The following is a 19,363-nucleotide window of genomic DNA, read 5'->3' as shown; positions in this document are numbered from 1 at the left end:
AGTCGTGGTGTCATGGCGATGCTACCTGTGCTCAGCAACACAATGGGAGCCAGCAGACGCCCTCCAGTACTTGAAGAGTTTGTCTTTTTTTATGTCTCTTCAAACGTCCTTAAATTACTTGTTGATGTTAAATGGCCTGAATGGGATCGATTCTGGCAAAGAGCTTGACCCCCAAGGCCTTGTTTGACGCCATGGAGGTGGCTCATAGGGCTTGAAAGGGCCCAAAGCTTTGTGCCACTGGGCTGGGAGCAGGAGAGACTGAGCACAACAAGGAACACACCAGTGTTCCAGGAAAACATCACCTGCTGTTCAGACACAGACAGACAGGACTGAATTAAAGGTTCTTTTATTTGGCTCTGTCAATAATGGAACCAAAAACCTGACTGAGCTGTAATAGGCACTAAACAGCACTGGGCTAGCTGAGCAGAGCTGAGCACATCTCCAAGCGCCTTTGTGGAGTAGTGTGCTGCACTCCAGGAAAACTACTTATCATAAAACCTTTCAACATTCAATAACTTCTTAAAACAGCCACAACTTCTTCAATCTACGAATCTTTCCCTAAAAGAAATGACCTGAACTTTGTCAGAAGCATCCCCACGAGGTTGGGATCGGCAGTGTCATCACTCTCCTCGCATTGCTCATCCTTCCCTGCAGGTCTGTGCCCCAGGGTGAGCTGTGTGGGGTGTCAGCCCCAAAATGTGGGTGCAGCTGATGCTCCTGCCCAGGCTCTGCCACTCCTGAGCCCTCTCCATATCAGCACTGGTCTTTTCTCATGGCATTGACCGTGCAGTAGAACATTAACTTCTTTGGCAAATGTGAAACTGAAGAGTCTCATTAACTCATTGAATTATCAATTCCAGTAACAGAAACAACAACAGACAAACTTCCCCAAAAGCCAAGGTGCTGCAGATCTCTAGGTACCTTCAGTGCCAAGGTGAAGCCCAGCAGAAGGATGTTTTCTCAACCTTCACCAAATATTGCAATAGGATTCTGTTTCAGAGCAGCCTTGGAGTGGTTTAGAGGGTAAAGCTGAAAGGACACCTCTATTTCCTGGTCTTTCTTACGGCTCCTCTGACTTCCTGGGTAATAACTTTCAAGATTTTTTCCGTTTTGTTTTTTGTCAGTGCCTTCCTGCTGTACCATACCTTGTCCCAGACAGAGCACAGTGACTTTGGAGACAGGTAAAGAGGGTGGTTGTCACTCAGCATGTCTGGCGGCCTCCTCCTGGCATACTCCTTGTAACAGGCAACTGGACAGTTTTCTGGATCCTCAGGCTTGGCAAAGAGCCGTGGGCTTAGCTCCCCTTCATTTCCCTCTGGGCTCAGATCGTCCTTCCACTCCAAGTACTCCACCTCTCCTTTAGTCTTCCTCAGCACCAGCTGTCCCCAGTACAGATGGGGGGTCTGGCTGTGGGTGACTGCCCCAAACCCCCTAATAAGGTTGGTGAACATGAGGTGCAGCAAGCTCTGAGGGTTCGTCTTGCTTAAAATTCCCTTCTTAAGAAGGTTTTCCACATCTTCATCTGTCATGTTCTCCACCACACTCCACTCTTCCTTCCTCTCCTTTTGGAAGAGGCACCAATGCTTTAATTTCCAGGCTTCCTGAGAGGCCCTGAACTCTGACCCTCTCAACACGCTGTACTTGTAGTTGTGGTCCTTGAGGTACCGGTCGATGCTGCGCTGGAAGAAGTTTAAGGAATTGGAAGAAAAATCCATGCCATTCTGTCTCTTGGCGGAGGTGAAGAACGACACCAGGTAGCCGTCAAGGTCTGAGGGAGGCAGCGTGTGGATCTTGCGTGTCTCGGAGGGGTGGTGCAACTTCAGCCACTCTTTGAACACCTTTATATCCCCAATGCTATAGCTTTTCTTTTTCTCCTGCTTCTTCAGCACATCTAAAAGACAAGACACAGCTTTGTGGACAGCAAGAACCCACAAAGATCAGTAAAAGACAAGGAGATGCAGGATGGTGTCCACCTGCCTTTTGAAAGCCATTCAGAGAGGACAGGACACTCCCAAACCTCTTCCCCTAGAGCTGTGGGTCAGATCTGTGTTCTCCACAAGCCAGCATCACACCCAACAGTGCCCACCTCTCCAGGGAAAGTCAGGCTCCTTCCTGCTCTCTCTCCCTTGGCAGCTGGCCCTGCTCACTGCCAGATAGGGAAATTCCCTCTCAGTATGAAATAACAGCATGAACCAAAGGTTGGGGTGGATGGTGAGGGAGAACAAACAGGTGAGTAAAAGTGTACTATGATTTTGTTTAAAGGATTGCCAGGATTCCAGTTGGGCTCGCTCTCAAGTTGCCATGGCAATACCACATCTACCTAGTTCGATGTAGCATGAGAAATGAATCCTTTGGATTGCTGGAAAGCTCCATCTGCTCGCCTGTGACTCGTCCAGGGCTGACGAGGGGGAGATGGAAAAGGGTTCATGAGCCAACACCTAGAGATTCCCCTTTTTGCACCAGGTTCTTTTGTACAGGCTTAGTTGTCATCCTGAAAGATTGATCCCTGTCCCACTGGTTCGGGGTTTTGGCCTGTTTTGTACTGACTGCTCTGGGTGCAGAGAGGAACAGCTCATGAATCAATAACACTGAGGCCTCCTCTGAGCCATGAGCCAGTTACCTTGGCAGAAACAGCTACTACACAGACATTCCCAGAAGAATTCCCAGTCCCTTCAGATGACACATGATGTCAGTTATGAAAATAGTAAAATACTGCTCCCAAACCCCAACTGTGGCAGTTTATGTGGTCATGGTTCCACAAGGGACAGCAACCCCTAAGCCTTTTCTGGACCAGCTCTGGTGCTGTAAGCACATCCCAGGCAGACCCCAAATACTGCTTCAGCACCCTCTGCCCTTCCCAGGCCCCATTTGTGCTGCAGGACAGCACAAATGAAAACCTTCATTCTTGAAAGGACAAAAGCAATGTGTGGAGTCCTGCATTTTCCATGCAGGACTGACACTCTACTGCCACTGCCAGTGCTGGGAGGTTTTGCCACGGCTTTGGTGCATCCAGAGCTTTGGCCACAATTTTTTTGCATTACTTCCTCTTGCTTCTTTCTCTTAAGACCTGAGTTCCCCTCTCTGCCTCCAGTTTACCACAGGGACTCTCTCAAGTATAGCAAACATACCGTGTGATGATACTGGGTAAAATGGAAGACCAAAGTATTCAAACTGGAATGCTGGGGCTGGGGCACAGCCAAGAACACCTTTGGGTACCCCAGAGAAGGGCATTCCCTACAGAAATACCAATTCCTTTAGGCAGGGAGCTTTGTAGTCCCCTTGAGCAGAAACAGGAGTGCCCCAAATCCAAGAGGTTTACTTAGATGCTGCAGTACAGATCTTGGCAGTGATGTGAACTCGCCCTCCTTGGATATTTTGGGAAAGTGATTAATAGAATACCTCCACACCCCCTCAGGCACAGAACTCCAGGCTGTCTCACCTCTGTTTGAGACTGCAGATGGATGGCTCTCTGGACTCTGGAAGGTTGAAGAAGAAGGTGTTTGCCCGGATCCTGATGTCTCGCTGTCCTCAGCCACGTTCTCAGCACCGTCCCCGCTGGAGCCCGTTCCCGGTGTGCAACACTCTGGAGGGCTCAGCTGCAGATGCTGCTGAACATCAGCAGTAGCTTGAAACTCAAAGAATATTGCTGAGGGCTGTGACTCAAGTTGGGCCCCAGCTTCAGTGCTGGGGACAGGAGGGGGTTTGAAACATACCTTTGGTGCTGCTGAGCCTGAGAGGCTCCTTGCTCTGGAAGTTTCAGCTATGGGCCCTGCAGCAGTGAAAGGACACAGCCTCAGGATGTTCCTGCCTGGGTCGTCTGGGTCACTGACAGGAGCCTGCAGAATGTAGGCACGGGTTAGGGGTGGTGGCCTTGCCGTGGGGGCAAAGGCAGCTCTTTGGGGAGCTGTTGGCTGGTGCAATGCCATATTCTGGCAGTGGAGCATCTGCAAATCCTCAGCAGATGGCTCTGACACATTATCCTCGTTGATTCTGTCTCCCTGGTTGTCTTCATCTACCTCACACTGCTCTTCATCAGAGATGATCTGTAAGTCTTCATCACTTTCGGACTTCACGTCCTGTTTGCCAGTTAGGATGCTACCACCAGACATTGAGAAGTGCTGCTCTGCTGCAGAGTATGATGTTATGGGTTTCCTGGTATTTTGACTCCCCCTGAGCTCATTATTCCTTGTGTAGGGGCTGTCAGCCTTCTGCTCAGTGACCCCTTGGGATCTGCCACATGACCCTATGCTCCCAGAATCTGCTTGACCCATCTCAAAAGATGGGGTCAGCTTGAGCCTCTTTTCCTCAAAGCTGGTTTCCCTTGACAAAGACTCAGAACACAGAAGCCTCTTTCTCCTTCCTACAGCTTCAGTCTCTTCTTCACCTCTGTCATGTAACTTCCCACAGTGCCAGTGATAGGCATGCCCAACTCTGCACATCCACAGCAGAGCGTTGTCATTGCTCAGGTGACCCATGTTCTGCATAAATTCCAGGGCTGGCATCTGGTTGCATATGGTCCCGTGAGTGTGTGCCCAGATCACAAGTTTGGAGAGATCTGCGTGAAGGGAACTGGCACCACAGGGCCCTCCATCACTGGCGCTCTCACTCTGTAAAGATGCGGTGGAGAAAAAGTGAGTGAGAGAGGATGTGCAGACAAGAGCAGTCCTGGGGCTGTTTCTGCCCCTCCCCAACAGTGCAATAATTGTATGCTGGCAATTTCATCTCAGTACTCTTTTTAAAAATCAATTTGTTCATTCTTTCTGTCTGTGCTATCATTTATGTCATAATAGAACACTCACCATGCTGCTGCTTTCTGTCTCACTGAGCCTTCTCTCAGGTGGACATCAGTAAGTGACTCTTTGAATGGCCTTTCTCTCTCAGAACCTGAAATGATCATCACAAATGTGTGCTATATACATGGATGTGTGTATGCATATATATCTATAATGTGTATATATATATCTATATATATTTATATATGTTTGTGTGTGTGCATATATATGTGTGTGTGTATACATATATATATATGTATATATAAATGTGTGTGTGTGTGTATAAAACCCTGGCCAGAAGATGCAACTGAATTTCTCCATGCTCAGCCCACTGCAGGCCTGTGCCCTCCCTGGGCTGAGCTCCCACTGCACTCCCAGAAACTCTACACACAAAACCTGACTGTGGTAAATATTTGCAGGATCAGCCTCTGCATCACCAACGAAACGGAAACTAAATATAAACACTGAAAATAGTATTTTACAAACTGAACTCTGCAAGCCATTCCTTCAGCACTCCGTGGTTGGCAAGCTCTGTGTCTCCAAGTGCTGAGCTGCAGGGAGAGAACCAGGAATAGTGAGGGTGGTTCAGCGTGACATTCTCTGACTTTGCAAACAGTAACAAGAGGCAGTTTCCCAACTGAAGAACTTCCACAAGCAACTTGTATTTATACTGGAGACTAAATCTGAAACTCTCCCATCTGTTTGGAAGGCTCCATGCAGCAACCAGGAAGTCATCCACTTTTCTGTGGCACAGGGAACATGTAAAGTGCCCTCAGCACCATGGCAGCCCGGGAGCCTGTGTGACCATTGTCGACACCACACACGCGCATCTCGGTCCATGATTAATTAAAAGCTTGGCAATTAGCGGCAGTAAAAGAAACAAGGCTGAAAATGCTGGACACAAGGACCTCATCTAAACTGGTTATTCAAGTAGTTCTGGCCTAAATGTGACACAGTTCTCAGGGAGAACAGGCCCTGGGCTGGTGAGCAGCACAGCACGTGCTGCCGTGAGCACACCTGAGCACATGCTGGGCAGGTACAGGAGCTCCAGCCCCGGGGCTCCTGCTCTCCCAGCGAGCTGGGGAACATGGGAGAAGCCCATCCCAGCTGACAACTGTAGGGCTGCTCTGTAATCCCTGAACACGGTGCTTGTCTGCAGGGATTTATCTCAGGAGTGTGATAGTTGGACTGAGGTAAAGCCAGCAGCACAGGGGCAGGAGTGGCTGTGCCACAGGAGTGCTGGCGCCAGGCAGAAGCTGTGCCTGGTGCCCTCAGTGTCCAGTGACCTCAGTGCCCACCCAGCACCAGCCCAAGACACCAAACCTCCTGTCCAAAGAGAACAGGTCACACCTTTTGCAGGTGCCAGCTGACAGGGAATGACCGGGAGGCACAGGAATTGCTCCCTTCGGGGTGAGCCTGCAGCATAGCAGCACAGCTCCCTTCTGCACTTAGGCTCCATCAATCCATATGTTCCTTCCTAATGATAGCACAGATAATTTTAGCCCAAATGCTTGGCTGTTGTGTGTGCCAGCGTGTGGAATGTGCAAAAGCAGGATTTACTGAGAGTTTTTACTGAAATCCGCTGCTGCTTTAACAAAAAATCAGACAATAAAAGCCTTTTTGGAAGCAGCAAATGCCATTTGAGCTCATGATGTTAATCAGGGCCTTGTATGGGATCTACTGTTCCTGTGAGCTCATTCCTGATGAATCCCAGCAAATAGGGTGGGGAGTCACCTCCAATGGCCATTTCAGCTGTCCTGACCCCTCACAGAAAACAGGCTCTGCCCGAGCTTCTCCCCAGAGGTGTTTTACCTGTTCCCACCTCTCCAGGCCAAGGAGCTCACAGCCTGCTCCTGCTGAGCCCCTAAAAGCTGAACATAAACTTGGTTCAGAAGCTGAACCATCTTCCCTCCTAAAGTAAGAGTTTTATCTTTGAGTTCAGCCTGTGCAATTCCCCGAAAGGGCTGAGCTGCTCAGACAGACTCAAAGGAACCTCCATGCCAACAATCTGGTGCCTTCAGTCACTGTGGGAAAAGGTAATAGGAACGGAAGCTCTGCATGGTCATAAGGCCAAAAAATTACTGACTTGGCAGATGAACATCTTGATCCCTATCACAGGCCTCTGCAAATGGAATGCTTTTATCTTTCCTTATCTCGAGGCACATGTCTTCCTCTTCCTGATCTCTTGGAAAAAAAAACCTTTTTTTTCTCTTACTATTTAGTTCCCAGCACAGGCTCTGGTGCTCAGCTACAGACACTTCAGCCTGCTGTGGCCCTCAGACTTGTAGCAACTGAGATTTCCCCAAAGGAATGGCAAGTGAATCAGTCAGTATTCACAGTCAGAGTTAAGCGAGAAAAACGACCACTGCCCTTCCTCCAAAGGCCGAACTGGCATGTGTATCTTCCCTTTAAACAATAAAAATCCATCTTGATCATTGCCACAGTTTTTAGCTGCTTCCAGCAACCCTGGGATTCCTGTGGGAAGGTGTCTGAGCTTGGAGTTTGGGGCTGAGGTTTGTTTTGGAGCCTCGTGCCTGATTCAGTGTCCGTGTGGCTGACAGTGATGTTGTGGGTTAATCCTCTTTCCAGGAGAGGCTCCCATCTGATAACAGACACTGTGTGCAGGACCCACACCTTTCTGCAGGAAAACAGGACATTCCAGAGCTGTACAGTATAGGATTTAATTTTTTTTAACCCATAGGGAATTCAGTCTACTGCTAAAACCAATAGTTAGGTGAATTCGAACTCACACATGGAAAAAAAAAGTGGGTTTTTTAAAGTCTACAAGGTTTGGCTTTCTCAGGCCCTGCTCTGCACAGCCTTCCAGGCCTCAGTGCTGTGGGTGCTGATTTAATATCTATATTTCAGAAAATGTGTCCAAGTAATTTCACAGGAGTCTCCAGCACTTCAGGGGAGACTGAACTTAGGCCTCACTGAAACATGGTAATTCTTTTCCTGTTTTAAGATTTTATGTGTGTACTTTGAGTCCTTGGAAGGGAAAAAAAGCATACTCAGCACCTTCTGAGATTTATCCTCCTGCAAGGTCTGTCACACATAGAGTCACTTGAGAATGTCACCACTGGGATATTCCTCTCTCCCCCTCCCACGTGTGCTGAAGGCCTGAACCCATAAAACACAGCCTTGTGTAAACAGAAGCACTACATAAAGACTCTAATTTGGAGGCACTAAAAGCCCTTTGCCCCCTCTGTCCTTGTCCTATTGCCCTGTGACAGCCCTGGCTGGTTCCTCTCACGGGCTCCAACGCCTGTTTTGCAGATTAGAGCCCAAGATACACACAGAGCCAAAGAATTGGAGAGTGCTGGTTTCCCTGCTCCAGATAAGACAGTGCAGGAAACTGCAACAATCCTGCCAGGAAAACAACAGGATGCAGAACAGCAGTGCTTAAACTTGACTCCTGCCCCCTTTCCTGCTCCCTTGGGAAACCCTCCCTGGACATGGGGGGACCTGGGGACAGCCCCCAGACACACATAGGGGACATGCCAGAGTACAGGGGCACTGCTGGGGCCATGTCAGGGCAGGAAGGGCTGAAGCTGCACTCGAAAACATCTGGCTGCAGGATGGAAGCTGAGTGGAGCAGCTGCAGCTCATGGCTGCCAGAAATCATGGAGCTTGTCCCACCCTCCTTAGCAGGAGCCTGGGGGGTGGATCCATCATTTCCTAGCACATCGGTTTTCCTGTTCTCTGCACTGTTTGTTTCCCTCATCTGCCCTGAACAAGAATCTTCTGAGCACCTCTTCAGCTCTCTTCCTGCTTCCCCACGTCCTTCCACCAGCTCCTCCCGCCTTGCTTGCAGAAATACAATTCCCAGGATACATCCTGTACTTGCTACAGGGCACCATGCCTCCATTTTGAGAGATGCTCCCAGAAAATCCCACCCAGCATGTCTGAGGAGGGCAGGACCTGACTGCAGGCACTGGCTCTGAGCAGGAGACAGACCCTGCTGGCAAACACTGGCCTCCAGCACCACATTCCTTAAACAAGAGCTTTTTTGTTCAAAGACTCGGACACCACTTTTTCCCCGAGTTCTAATTATCTCTGCTCCCGAGGGGCTGCGTTCTGGAGCCACTGGCCTGGGATGTGACTGTGAGCACTAAATCAAGGCCTTTGAAAAGTGCTAATAAAAGCCACGGGCATCTGGCACAACACTGCCTGGGCCACCGAATACGGATCAGCCACCAAAACAGCCTGAGTGAAGGGAAAAATTCATTGGAAACCATGAACTTCTATAAATAGGAGCTCACGTTGTATTTCCCAGGAGGAAGTTGGAAAGCTGCAATCAGCAATAGGAACATCTGTGACCTGGGCAGGAAACACTGCCATGTCACTAACACGGTGTCAAGGTGGAACCTGGGGCACCCCACACTTGTGCCAGTGCTGCGGGGACAGCCGGCTGGACTGTCCCCACGATTCCACGTGCAAGCTTCGACAGATAAACACGGAGATGTCACCAGCACAGCCCAGCCGGGGGGACTGACCGTGTCCCCCACCGCTGTTCGTGTGACAGTGGTCTGTCCCTCACCCTGAGCACGAGCTGCCGTGGGCTCCCGAATCACCCAGGAATGACGTGGAACGGGAAGCCTTTTGTTCCTGCTCCCCGCGCTCGCGGCCGGAGCCACCCGGTACCGGCAGGGGGAGCTCGGCCCCGGTACCGGCGGAAGGCGGAAGGCGGCGGTACCGGCAGGGGGCGCTCGGCCCCCGGTGCTCGCCCCGGTCCCGCCGGGTCCTGCCGGAACCGCAGCACCGCAGCCAGAGCGTGGCAGAGTCGGCAGAACGGAGACCCCGGGCTGGGCTTGGTCGGTGCTGCTCCGCCGGTACCAAACAGCCACAGCGAACAGCTGGGGCTGGCGAGAGGAGGGCGCAAATCTTGTTTAATTGTCAGGGCGTTTATTGCCGTTTTTTACATTTCTGAGCAGCCTTTCAAAGTTTAACTAAAATCGAGTGCCACAAGGTGTTTCGTGAACTATATGCTAAACTGAACCAACCCAACCCCACCCACCAGTGCTGGGAACTGGACACAACAGCCAGCGTTTCACAGCCGTTTTTTGGGCCTGGCACCTGCCCCTCACTGAACCAAGCCAGACCCTCTCCCCTGTTGCTCCCCCTGCTCACAGACCAGAGCTCAGATGTTGCCCCGGCACGCTCTGGCTGGAGCGTGGCAGCAATTTGTTATTAAATAGTATTTGTGGGTGAATCTGTGACTTGTAATTAGATGTAATTGCTCCCAATGGGACAGGGTAACCTACTTCTTTTACAATACAGACCATCTTTAGTGACTGACACCTCACCTCCTTCCTACCCCTGTCTAAAGCCCCTGAAATCGAGGTGACTCAGCCTGGAGGTGCAGGACTTAGTGTAACCAGCACCAACCAAACGCTCATGCTCACTTCTGCACCCCACGTGTTTACACAGGTTTGCTGGGGTGTGATGGGAAATGGCTCCCAGAGGCAGGAAAAAACACTTGGTTGGTAACAAAGTACTTTACAGGGCAGAAGAAGTCCCCTGGCTGTGAGATGGCTTGTACCAATCCCTGCCGGGTCTCTGGCATGGGGAGCACAGAGGGAACCCCAAGTTCTTGTCTGTCACAAAACATCCCCCAAAGAAGCACCCCAGGATTTTGGCCACAGGCAAATGCATTGGTTTATGCTCTCTGGTGATGCCGTGGGACATCTGTGAGACTTGCAGGCCCTCAGCTTTGGAGCCTTGGCTCCTGCTCAATTTTCTACTCTGTCCTTGTTTTGACGAGCCACTGTCTTGCTTACCTGCTCCAAGGTCAGGTAGGCAGCCTCCCACAGAGCACAGCTCTGCCCAAGGACAGGATCTCATCCAGAGCACAGAGCAGCCTAGGAGAGAGAGGAGAGAGGTATTAGTTAGGAAAAGGAACTAAAAGCAACCTGCCAATCCCTTGGGTGGGATGGAAGCAATGAGCAAAGTCCTCTGCCCTGAGAGCTGAGAGCCCTTGGCTTTGTTGGGCTGAGTGATGGGACAGCAGCCAGGAGCAGCAGAATCTGGAGAGTGGCTCCCCACTGCTGTTCCCCAATCCTTGAGAACAGAGCTGAGAGCCTTAGGGATGAAAACACCATAGCTGCATGGCAACAGTCCCCTGGGAGGGGCAACAAGCCCAGCACTGGCATACCCGGCTGATCCTTTGGACAAGAAACACACTCTGGCCTTGGATCTGGGAGAGCTGGAGCTCTAACACTCCGCCCAGAGCATGAGGAGGAGCAAACAATCAACTCCACTAGACAGATTTCAGAGAAACCAGAGCCAATGGGTCGTTTGGATCTGGAGTTCTCAGCTGAAACTGCCCCTGAGGGAAGGATTCTGAGAACTGACTTCTACCTGCTGCAGTAGAATATTGCACATCTTGCAATATGGAATGAAGTATTTTCTCAATAAATAAAGTACTGTTACATACTTTTTGAGCGCTGACCTTAAAGCAAGAAAATGCAGCTCCTCTGGATGGAACTTAGCTCCACAGGAGAGTGTGTGAACTCATGGAAATGCTCCTCTGGATGCAGGTACAGGCAGTACCTGCACAGGAGAGAGCCAGGAATGATTCATCCCCAGCTTCCAGACCTGCTGCCAGGCAGTGGGATTCTTTTGGGCCGTGGAGATGCTGGTTTTACTCAGAACCAGGAATTCAGTGCTGTGGTGCAGAGCAGGGAGCTGCATAATGATGGTTCTGCACACAAGGAGCCCCTGTGCCTGTATTTTGGGGATGCTGGGTCCCCACAGGGATGGGCTACTGTCATCGCCCAGCACACTCACTGCCCTGGTATCGGAGAGCTCATCAATTAAACATTAAAACTTCTAAAGGATATTTGGTTTCTTTTGTTCCTTTGACATCTCCAGTGTTCTCAGTTCTCCCTGACTTCACATGCTGCATGTTCCTGCCTTCATGTTCTTTTAATGCTTAATTTCATACTCCAGAGGGCTTCCTTCACCTCCTGTCTGTCACAGGGAGTATCTGCTGTAAATCCAGCCAGGAGACGGCATTTGGGGAGCAGGTTCCTCACCCAAATCCCAGTCTACAACCAAACCACCAATTCCAGGATTCTGCACATAAGCCATAGTGTGTCTTCGTACATTTCCACAGAGTTTGATCCAGAGCACTCTGGGTTTGAGTCTGGAATCAGAATGTGAAATTCCTGAACACTTCACCATCTGAAGCATGAACAAACCTTCTCAGCATGAAAGCAAAAGCCCCTCAGCTGTAGAGCAAGGCTTCCCTGAGCTATTCCACTGCACAACATCCTTCAGGAACATATGGGCCAACAACCACGAGATGCCCACAGCATAACTACAGCACTGACAAACCAATTGAGCCTCAGCAGCTGCCGCTGTGGAGGTTTCATTCATCCCCAGCACTGCCTTTTAAACTTAAGTGCCACTGGAACAAACACATCTTTGATCCAAGTAGGAAATAATTTGGAGCTTTGTGTTTAATAGAGCTGCAGCCCTGGGGAAATGATGTCGTTCTTGGCCAGGATGACAATGGGGCTCACGGCGGGCACAGAGCACGGCTGTCCCCATCCTCTCCGAGCCAGCTGTGTTTGGACATCTTTGTTCTTGACTCAGTGTGGAAACAAGAAGCTGGACTCAGCTGTGCTGCCCAGGCTCCTGAGCCACCAAAACACAGGATTTGGGGATGGGGGGAGCAGGATTTGAGCAATCCCTCCTGTCCTCTTGCTCCTTCTGCCTTTGGAGTATCTCATGTCCCCTTCAGCTCCAGGGGAACCACAGCATGGATTAGGCTGCAGACAGAAACATGGAGGAATGTGTGGGCAGTACTGGGCTGTACACATCTGTGTGATCCATGTGCTTTGTGGGGCACACACACCCATGTGATCCCTGTGCCTTGGGGACACACACACACACACCTTTATACTGTGGGCACCTCTTCAAATGTTGCTGTAATTTCTACCAGTAAAATCCTGTGCTCAGAGCAGGAAGTGAGCAGCAGGCAGGCTCCACACCCGAGGGAGCGTCCCTCGGTGCTCTGCAGGTGCCTGTCTCTGGTCAGGGCCCTTTTTCATTTAAATGACCTGTGCTCAGACTGTGACATTGCCCTGTCTGGAGTCATCTGGCATCTCTGCCATATCCATTCAAATGGCAGATGCAACAGGAGACACCTGTGGACAGAAGGGCTGAGCTAAGGTTTCAGGAACAATCCCAGAGCCTGGCAGGTGAGCGATGGAGACGCTGCAGCAATAATGCATGAGCTGCACCTGCCTCCCCTCAGCCCTGTGGCTTTGCTTGTCTGGGAGCTGCTGTTCCAGTTCCCTCTGAGCTCCACCACAGTGCCACCCACACTGCTGGGAGAACCAGTACAGCACCATGGCCCAGTAACAGACTGGGAACACCAGGTGATGGTGTGCTGGGAGAGAAGCAGATACGAGGAGCTGAGTACTCTCAAAGTCCTGCAGAGCCCCCCAGATTCCAGCTCTAGCAATTGCTGCTGAGGCAGTGAGCCCCCTCCAGGGGCTGATAAGGTACTATCCTTAGAGGATCACAAAATCAAATCATTTTAAAGAAGTGAAGGAGCTTCCCAGGCCATTGCTGGGCACAGGGGAGCAACAGAATGGCACTCAGCTTTCCTTGCAAACAAACTCCTGACTAAAGCAAGAAGGAAATGCAGAGCTGGAGCTACAGACAGACCAGAAATGGTGTTTACTTCCCTGCCCTGGGATAGCGGGAGATGTGCTTGGAAGGAGGGTTGTTTGTATAAATAAATGTTCATTCTTGGCAGTGGAATGCAAACTATGCTGAGGGGCTGGAACCAGGCACTCGGGAAAGCTGAGGCCAGAGCAAGGGAGAGACGGAGTGCAGGGAGGAAATTCACATTCATTTTTAGCAACTTGGAGAGGTTCTCAAGCCTGTTTGACATTTTTAATTATGCTGATGCAGAGCCTATTCCAAGGACAAAGAAAGTCAGGATTGCAGGTTAAACAATTAGGAAATTTCACACCAGCCTGTGAGGAGCAGGGCTGCCTGGGGGTCTTGAGACTCTCTGAAACACGGGATCATCTTTCAGCTCTTCTAGACAGACGGAATTTGAATGTCTTGCAGAATCCTCGCCCAGGTCAGGAACTCAGAGCATGGCCCTGTAAACCTCTCCTGATGGTATTTTCTGAGAGCATACAGCAGGCTGGAAAGATGAGCCTGAGCTGCTGCTCTTTGTCCAGGCTTTTCCTGCAAGGTTTCTGGAAGGGCAGGAAATGATCCTGTGATGTGGCACTGACTGTGTCAGAATCTGTAACTTCACAGACGGAAACACTGCAATTTCTTGTGGAGAGTGAGCTCAGCTTGATGGTGTCACATCATAAAGTCAGGGCTTGTCTGTTTTCCATGCTCAGAAAGTGTTGCATCGTGACCTCAGGGTCTTACTTTCCCTGTGTATCCATGGAAAAGAGCTTTACCTGCTTGCTCACCCACCATCCTTTCTGAAGAATGTGCAAGGACCTGTCCCTACATTTCAGTTTGGGTGTCAGGGGCCATGGCTGTGGCACTGGAAGGGCAGGAGTTGCCCATTTGTGTTGGGCAGAGATGTCAGCCCCTCCTGCTCCAAGTCCAGCACGGGAGTTGGCACTGGGCTGGGGACAGCGGAATCGGAACCCTCCTCTTTGAGATAATGGAAAGTCACAGGGAGGTATCTAGCTTTGGGGCATGAATAAATCATTACAGGTATGAATTATTCAGGGCTCAGCCCTCCACATGTGCTCCATTCAAACTCCAGCAGCAGCATCCCTACTGTGCAGGGTTTCTTCCTCAACATTCCAGGTCTATGTCAGGCTTATTAATCTTCAAATAAGATTAAAAGAATAATTAAAAATCCAGCAGTAAAAAGCTGCTCAAAAATGCTGTGACACCTCAGGCTGGCATTGCAGCTGAGCTCCACGAGCTGTCCACAAATTAGTCACAGCATGGGATGGGAATAAAGAGTGGATCAGGAAATGGGGGACACAGGTTGGAGGGACAAACTGGAATGACGGGCACAGAATCAATACAGGAACCAACTCAGCCTTCTGATAACGTATGTCTAACACAAACACAGGTATTACCTGGACTTCTCAAATGCAAATAAGCAATTCTGGTAGCACTGAGGTGATAAATCAAAATTTCTGCCTTTGATCAGTGGTGTGAGATCAGTGGCTTTGCCCTGTGGTGCTTTTTCGAAATCCTGTTTATTTATGAGCTGAAATGGGTTGAATTAAAAGAAAACCTGGTTTGCAGTGACTGGAAGGATGGCACTGTTAAGAGTTGGTTAGAGTGATCACTGTTAGAGTGACGACTTTAATGTCAGAGTCTAAATCACCAAGCCTGGGGCCCAGGAGAGCAGGGGCAGCCACGAGCCACAGGTGCTGCCAAGTGATTTCTGGGGAAGAGCAGCAGCTTTGGGGTGAGTTGCAAGGGGTACAATCAGACCATAGATTAATTCAATTTAATCAAACCACAGATTACCCAAACCATAGCTTAATCTTCACCATTCCAACCCCGACTAGGAGGGAAAAAAGTCCTGCGTTGAACAGCCAGGAAATGGCTGGTTCATCCCGCACAGGAAATGAGTCACCCCAGAGCATCGGGAGGAGCCGTGGGGACAGGGAAGTGCTGAAATAACATGGACGGAGAACAGAAGAAATGCAGAGAAGTCTGTTGTATCACGGATTAAACAAAAGGGAAGATGTAAAATGTGAGTTCTTCTGATTCTACTTCAAATTTGAAGTTCATATAGGCGCTTGCAGCATGAAATACCTGCAGCTGGAAAAGGGAAACTCGGAGTGTGCAATGGCAACACAAACCATGCCCAGGTGCAGCTCTCCTGCCTTGCAGAGAGCTTCTTATTCACTCAGCTCTGGCCCTGCACAGGAGACCTCACATCGCTGCAGTAGCAGAGCTGTAAAAAACACCCTGCTCAAGGAATCCACACAAAGGCTAGAAATCACAGAATTGCAGTCTTTCCTCCTTGTCCAGGCCCTTGTAACAATTCAGCCTCCAAGAACGCTTCTTTTTATTAATGACAGTATATTAAGCTCAATTCCAAACCCATTTATTTTCCAATTACCAATCAAAAGTACATTGATAGTACTCCATGCTGCCAAACTCTCATGGATCAATGCAAGAAACACTCCCCTCATTCATGTTGTGTCCTGCTCTGAAAACCACGTGTGTGCAGGTAAGAGCTGCACCTCTCCCAGAGGCTGGAAATAACAGAGCCAGCTCTCCCACAATCCTCCCTGTGCCCACTCCTCCTCCTCAGCTGCAGAGGGACTTTGAGTCTCTCTCCTGGTCCCTTCCTTGAGGCATGAGAAGGGGAGGCTGTGGGCAGAGCTGGATGTGTGTGCTGGGCTGACAAACCCTGCAGGGATTCTGCTCCTGCTCAGATTCTGCTCCTGCTCCGCCCGCCCCCCTCTAACCATTCCCAGAGCGGTGATGTGGCATCGTGAACGATGCACAGAAGAATGTTCTGGCACCCTGAGATGTTGCTGAAGCTGCCAATACGCTTTGAAATAAAACCGCCGTGTTCACCGAGAGGGGTTGAAAATAAATAAAAGCCACAGAGAGAAGCAGAAGGATTGGAGACACCCCCTGCTCCCTGGTTTCTTTGGGATTCACTGGTAGCACAGTTTGCTGTGAGAGTTCCCTGGTTTAGGGCCTTGCTGGGAATGATGGGGCAGGAGAGGAACTTCCAGGAAAACAACTGTCACTGGCTGCAGTGTCCAGGGCTTTGGGCTCATGAACCAGCCCCTGTTTGGGAGGGTTTTGGTTTTCAAACTGCTGACAGAAACGTTGGGTGGAAGAGGAAGAAAGGGAAGAGTTTTGCCAGTTTGCAAAGGACATGGTTTCGAGAAGTGTCCCTGACCCCACGAGGGCTGTGGAGCTGTTTAACAATACAAAGAGAAAAAGCAGAAAAGGGTCCGTTTTGTTTCAGAGGAATTTTCTTCCCTGCTGGTGAATTAAATGCCAAGAGATAACACAGGCAGGAAGGGCTCAAAAAGGGAATAAGCTGGGTGTGCCCCAGAGCCCTTCCCGGACAGAGGAACCAGAGCCAGAACCAGGGTGGGAGGTGGGACGCTGCTGCAGGATCATACAAAAGAAGCTGATTTTTTTTTTCCCTTTGCCCTCCTCTTTTTTTTTTTTTTTTTCCAGCCCATGGCCATTTTCATCTGGGTTTGTTTTTCAAAACAAACACAAGGACACACAAGGGCTGGTCCTGCCCCCCGCTGTGTTTTCGTATCAAGTGTAATCTTGTTCTTAAAAGCAGTTTCCCCTTTGGCACAGAGAAAAACACAACAGTATCACTGGTCACTTGTAGTCCCATAGTACCTGAGCAGATTACGTCCACAAAATTCTGTTCAAATTGCAGGAAAACGACTCATGAAATGTTGCACAATCATCGTTTCTGCAAGAAGTGTGGAAAATCAGGGTGAGCTTGCACAAACCTTAAAGAGCCTTTTAAGTAAGACCACACCTGCAAACGAAAGGCCTTTGGAAATCAGGAATCCTGTGGTAGCATTCACCTCTGTTTGCTCTGCCAGATACCTGAAAAGCACCTGGAATATCTGGACATGCCATAAACTCATGTCAGCAGCCACTAGAAAATCAGACCCCTGGCTAGGGATCAGTGTCAAGGGTTAATTAATGTTTAGGGTCCTTGTGGGGTGTTCAGGATACTCTTCTTTAGGGTACAGAAATACCTCAAATTAAAAAAAAAAAAAAAAAAGAAGGGATTCTGTCTCCACAGCATCTCCTTAATTATGGAAGAAACACCTCCATGGGAAATACACCTTAAACCAGGCACAGTTCAAGGGAGTGCAGGGAGCTTGTGTTGGCAGCTAAATTCCTGCTCTCTTTGATCACATCACTTTATCTCTCTAGCTCTCAGCTACAGTGGATCTATAATCCCATCATTTTCCCATTCTTTGCCTCATCAAAGTTGTAAATCTCTTATCTGAGGCAGCAGCTGAGCCTTTCATATGCAAGACTCAGTAAATAACCTAGTTTCAGATGGGTTTAGTTGCCTTCAGCCATAGTTCAGAACACCCTTTTCTTGATTTTAAACTCCACAGGGGCCAAACTGGTGATGTCTGATCCTGGCCACTGAAACCCCTGAGCACTGCCCCAATGAGAAATGAGGGCTCTGGCCAGAGGACCTGGCACAGCAACATGGGTTTGGGAGAAAACAGACTATTTAACTCACAACTTTTTCTTTTCCCTACTCACATGTCACGTGTGCATTTGAGAGAGACACAAGAACACAAAATGCATGTCTGTACCTGCCAGAGTTACCTGACACGAAGCACAAACACTGCCCAGGATAACACTTCAAATTCCCTTTGCACTCTTATTTTTAAAACAATTTTCTGAGCCCTCACATGCATTCCTGCACTGTCCTGCATTGGTGTTTTACAGGTTACCTCTGGCAGCAGAGGTGCTTTGGCAAAACTGCCGAATATTCTCACAGAATATTCGGGTGGGAAAGCTGGCAGGGCAGAGCAGCCTGGCTGAGGGCAGAGCTAGCAAATACCTAGAAACTGTCCGGTTAATCCCCGCGGGGTATGTCAAGTGAGGCTCAGAAAACGGGCAACTAACTGCCAGCGGAATCTGCCCGTTTGAGTGATCAAATGCTCTCAGTACTCAAACTGTGTTTCATCTAGGCCAGCAAGGCTCCGTGGAGCAGTGGTGGGGAGAATCCAGCCGTGCCTGAGGGTCGGGGATGGGGACAGACCCCACACCGCCCGGGCCACCCTGCCGGAGCCACGAAAGGATCTCACACAGAGCCACGACAGTCGGTTGAAACTCACCGGAGGTGGCCTAGCACTTGCAAAGCAAATCTCCCAGAGGTTTTGACAAGCCCCAAATCCCTGGAATGTACCTGAATCCCTGCTGAAGTGAGGCCTACGGGCAATGACCGGCATTAAGAGTGAGACAAGCACTGCAGTGACCCTGATGGGCCATAGCGCTGGGCTGGGCAGCAAACTGTCACAACGGTACCTGAGGCACAGGTCGGCAGGTACGTTTAACGTCTTACCTCACCGGATTTCTCTCTCTCCCTCTCTCTCTCTCTCTCTCTCACCCTCTGGTAATCTTTATCCTTAAGACATTAACTGCGATTAAACAGACTCCGTCCTGTACCTCAAACAAGCCCCTGGGCCCTGCGCGAAGCCCGAGGGACAGCGGGGGCGGCCGCCCCTCGCCCGGGATGGCGGCGGCGCGCGGCCAACCTGCCCGCCCCCAACATGGCGGCGTGGCTCCCGCAGCCCCTGGCCGCACACCGTGCACGCGGGGGACCCCCTTGCCCACATCCAAGATGGCGCCCAACGCCGTGAATCCCACGCCCTGCCCCCAATCAAGATGGCGGCTCCGGGTGTCATTCCGGCCTCCTTCCCGCTCCGAAGATGGCTCCTCCCAGCCACCTCCCTCCGCCTACCGAATGGCGCCGCGCACCGGCAACTCGCCCCGCCCCTCCCTCGGCTCGCAGCCAATCGACTTCGCGCGGAGAGCCAGGGCGCCAACCCCGGGAGGCGGGAGGTTCCGCCCTCCCGTCAGGATGACAGCTCTGTCGGCCAATG

General features: G+C 50.3%; 1 protein-coding gene across 7 annotated transcripts; it reads right to left on the bottom strand.

Moving 5' to 3' along the window:
• Nucleotides 1-330: 330 nt before the first annotated feature.
• Nucleotides 331-19,043, bottom strand: LOC146426219 (uncharacterized). Of its 7 annotated transcripts, none has more exons than XM_085040398.1 (6): nt 18,927-19,043; nt 10,553-10,633; nt 5,264-5,323; nt 4,800-4,884; nt 3,440-4,607; nt 331-1,891 (listed from the first exon to the last, which is right to left on the bottom strand). In XM_085040398.1, exons 4-6 carry the CDS (start codon nt 4,800-4,802, stop codon nt 1,044-1,046), a joined length of 2,019 nt encoding a protein of 672 aa, XP_084896524.1. In that variant the 5' UTR covers nt 4,803-4,884; nt 5,264-5,323; nt 10,553-10,633; nt 18,927-19,043; the 3' UTR covers nt 331-1,043. The 7 variants fall into 7 exon arrangements, with proteins under 7 accessions (XP_084896524.1, XP_084896523.1, XP_084896525.1 ...); XM_085040397.1 differs by lacking the exon at nt 18,927-19,043 and adding an exon at nt 18,667-18,808; XM_085040399.1 differs by lacking the exons at nt 5,264-5,323; nt 18,927-19,043 and adding an exon at nt 17,118-17,138 and having other exon boundaries at nt 3,440-3,608; nt 3,714-4,607.
• Nucleotides 19,044-19,363: the final 320 nt, after the last annotated feature.

Source organism: Lichenostomus cassidix, chromosome 28 (genome assembly GCF_008360975.1).
Source record: "Lichenostomus cassidix isolate B80296 chromosome 28, HeHo_3.0, whole genome shotgun sequence".
NCBI lineage: Eukaryota > Metazoa > Chordata > Aves > Passeriformes > Meliphagidae > Lichenostomus > Lichenostomus cassidix.
This window is presented reverse-complemented; position numbering and strand designations above follow the sequence as displayed.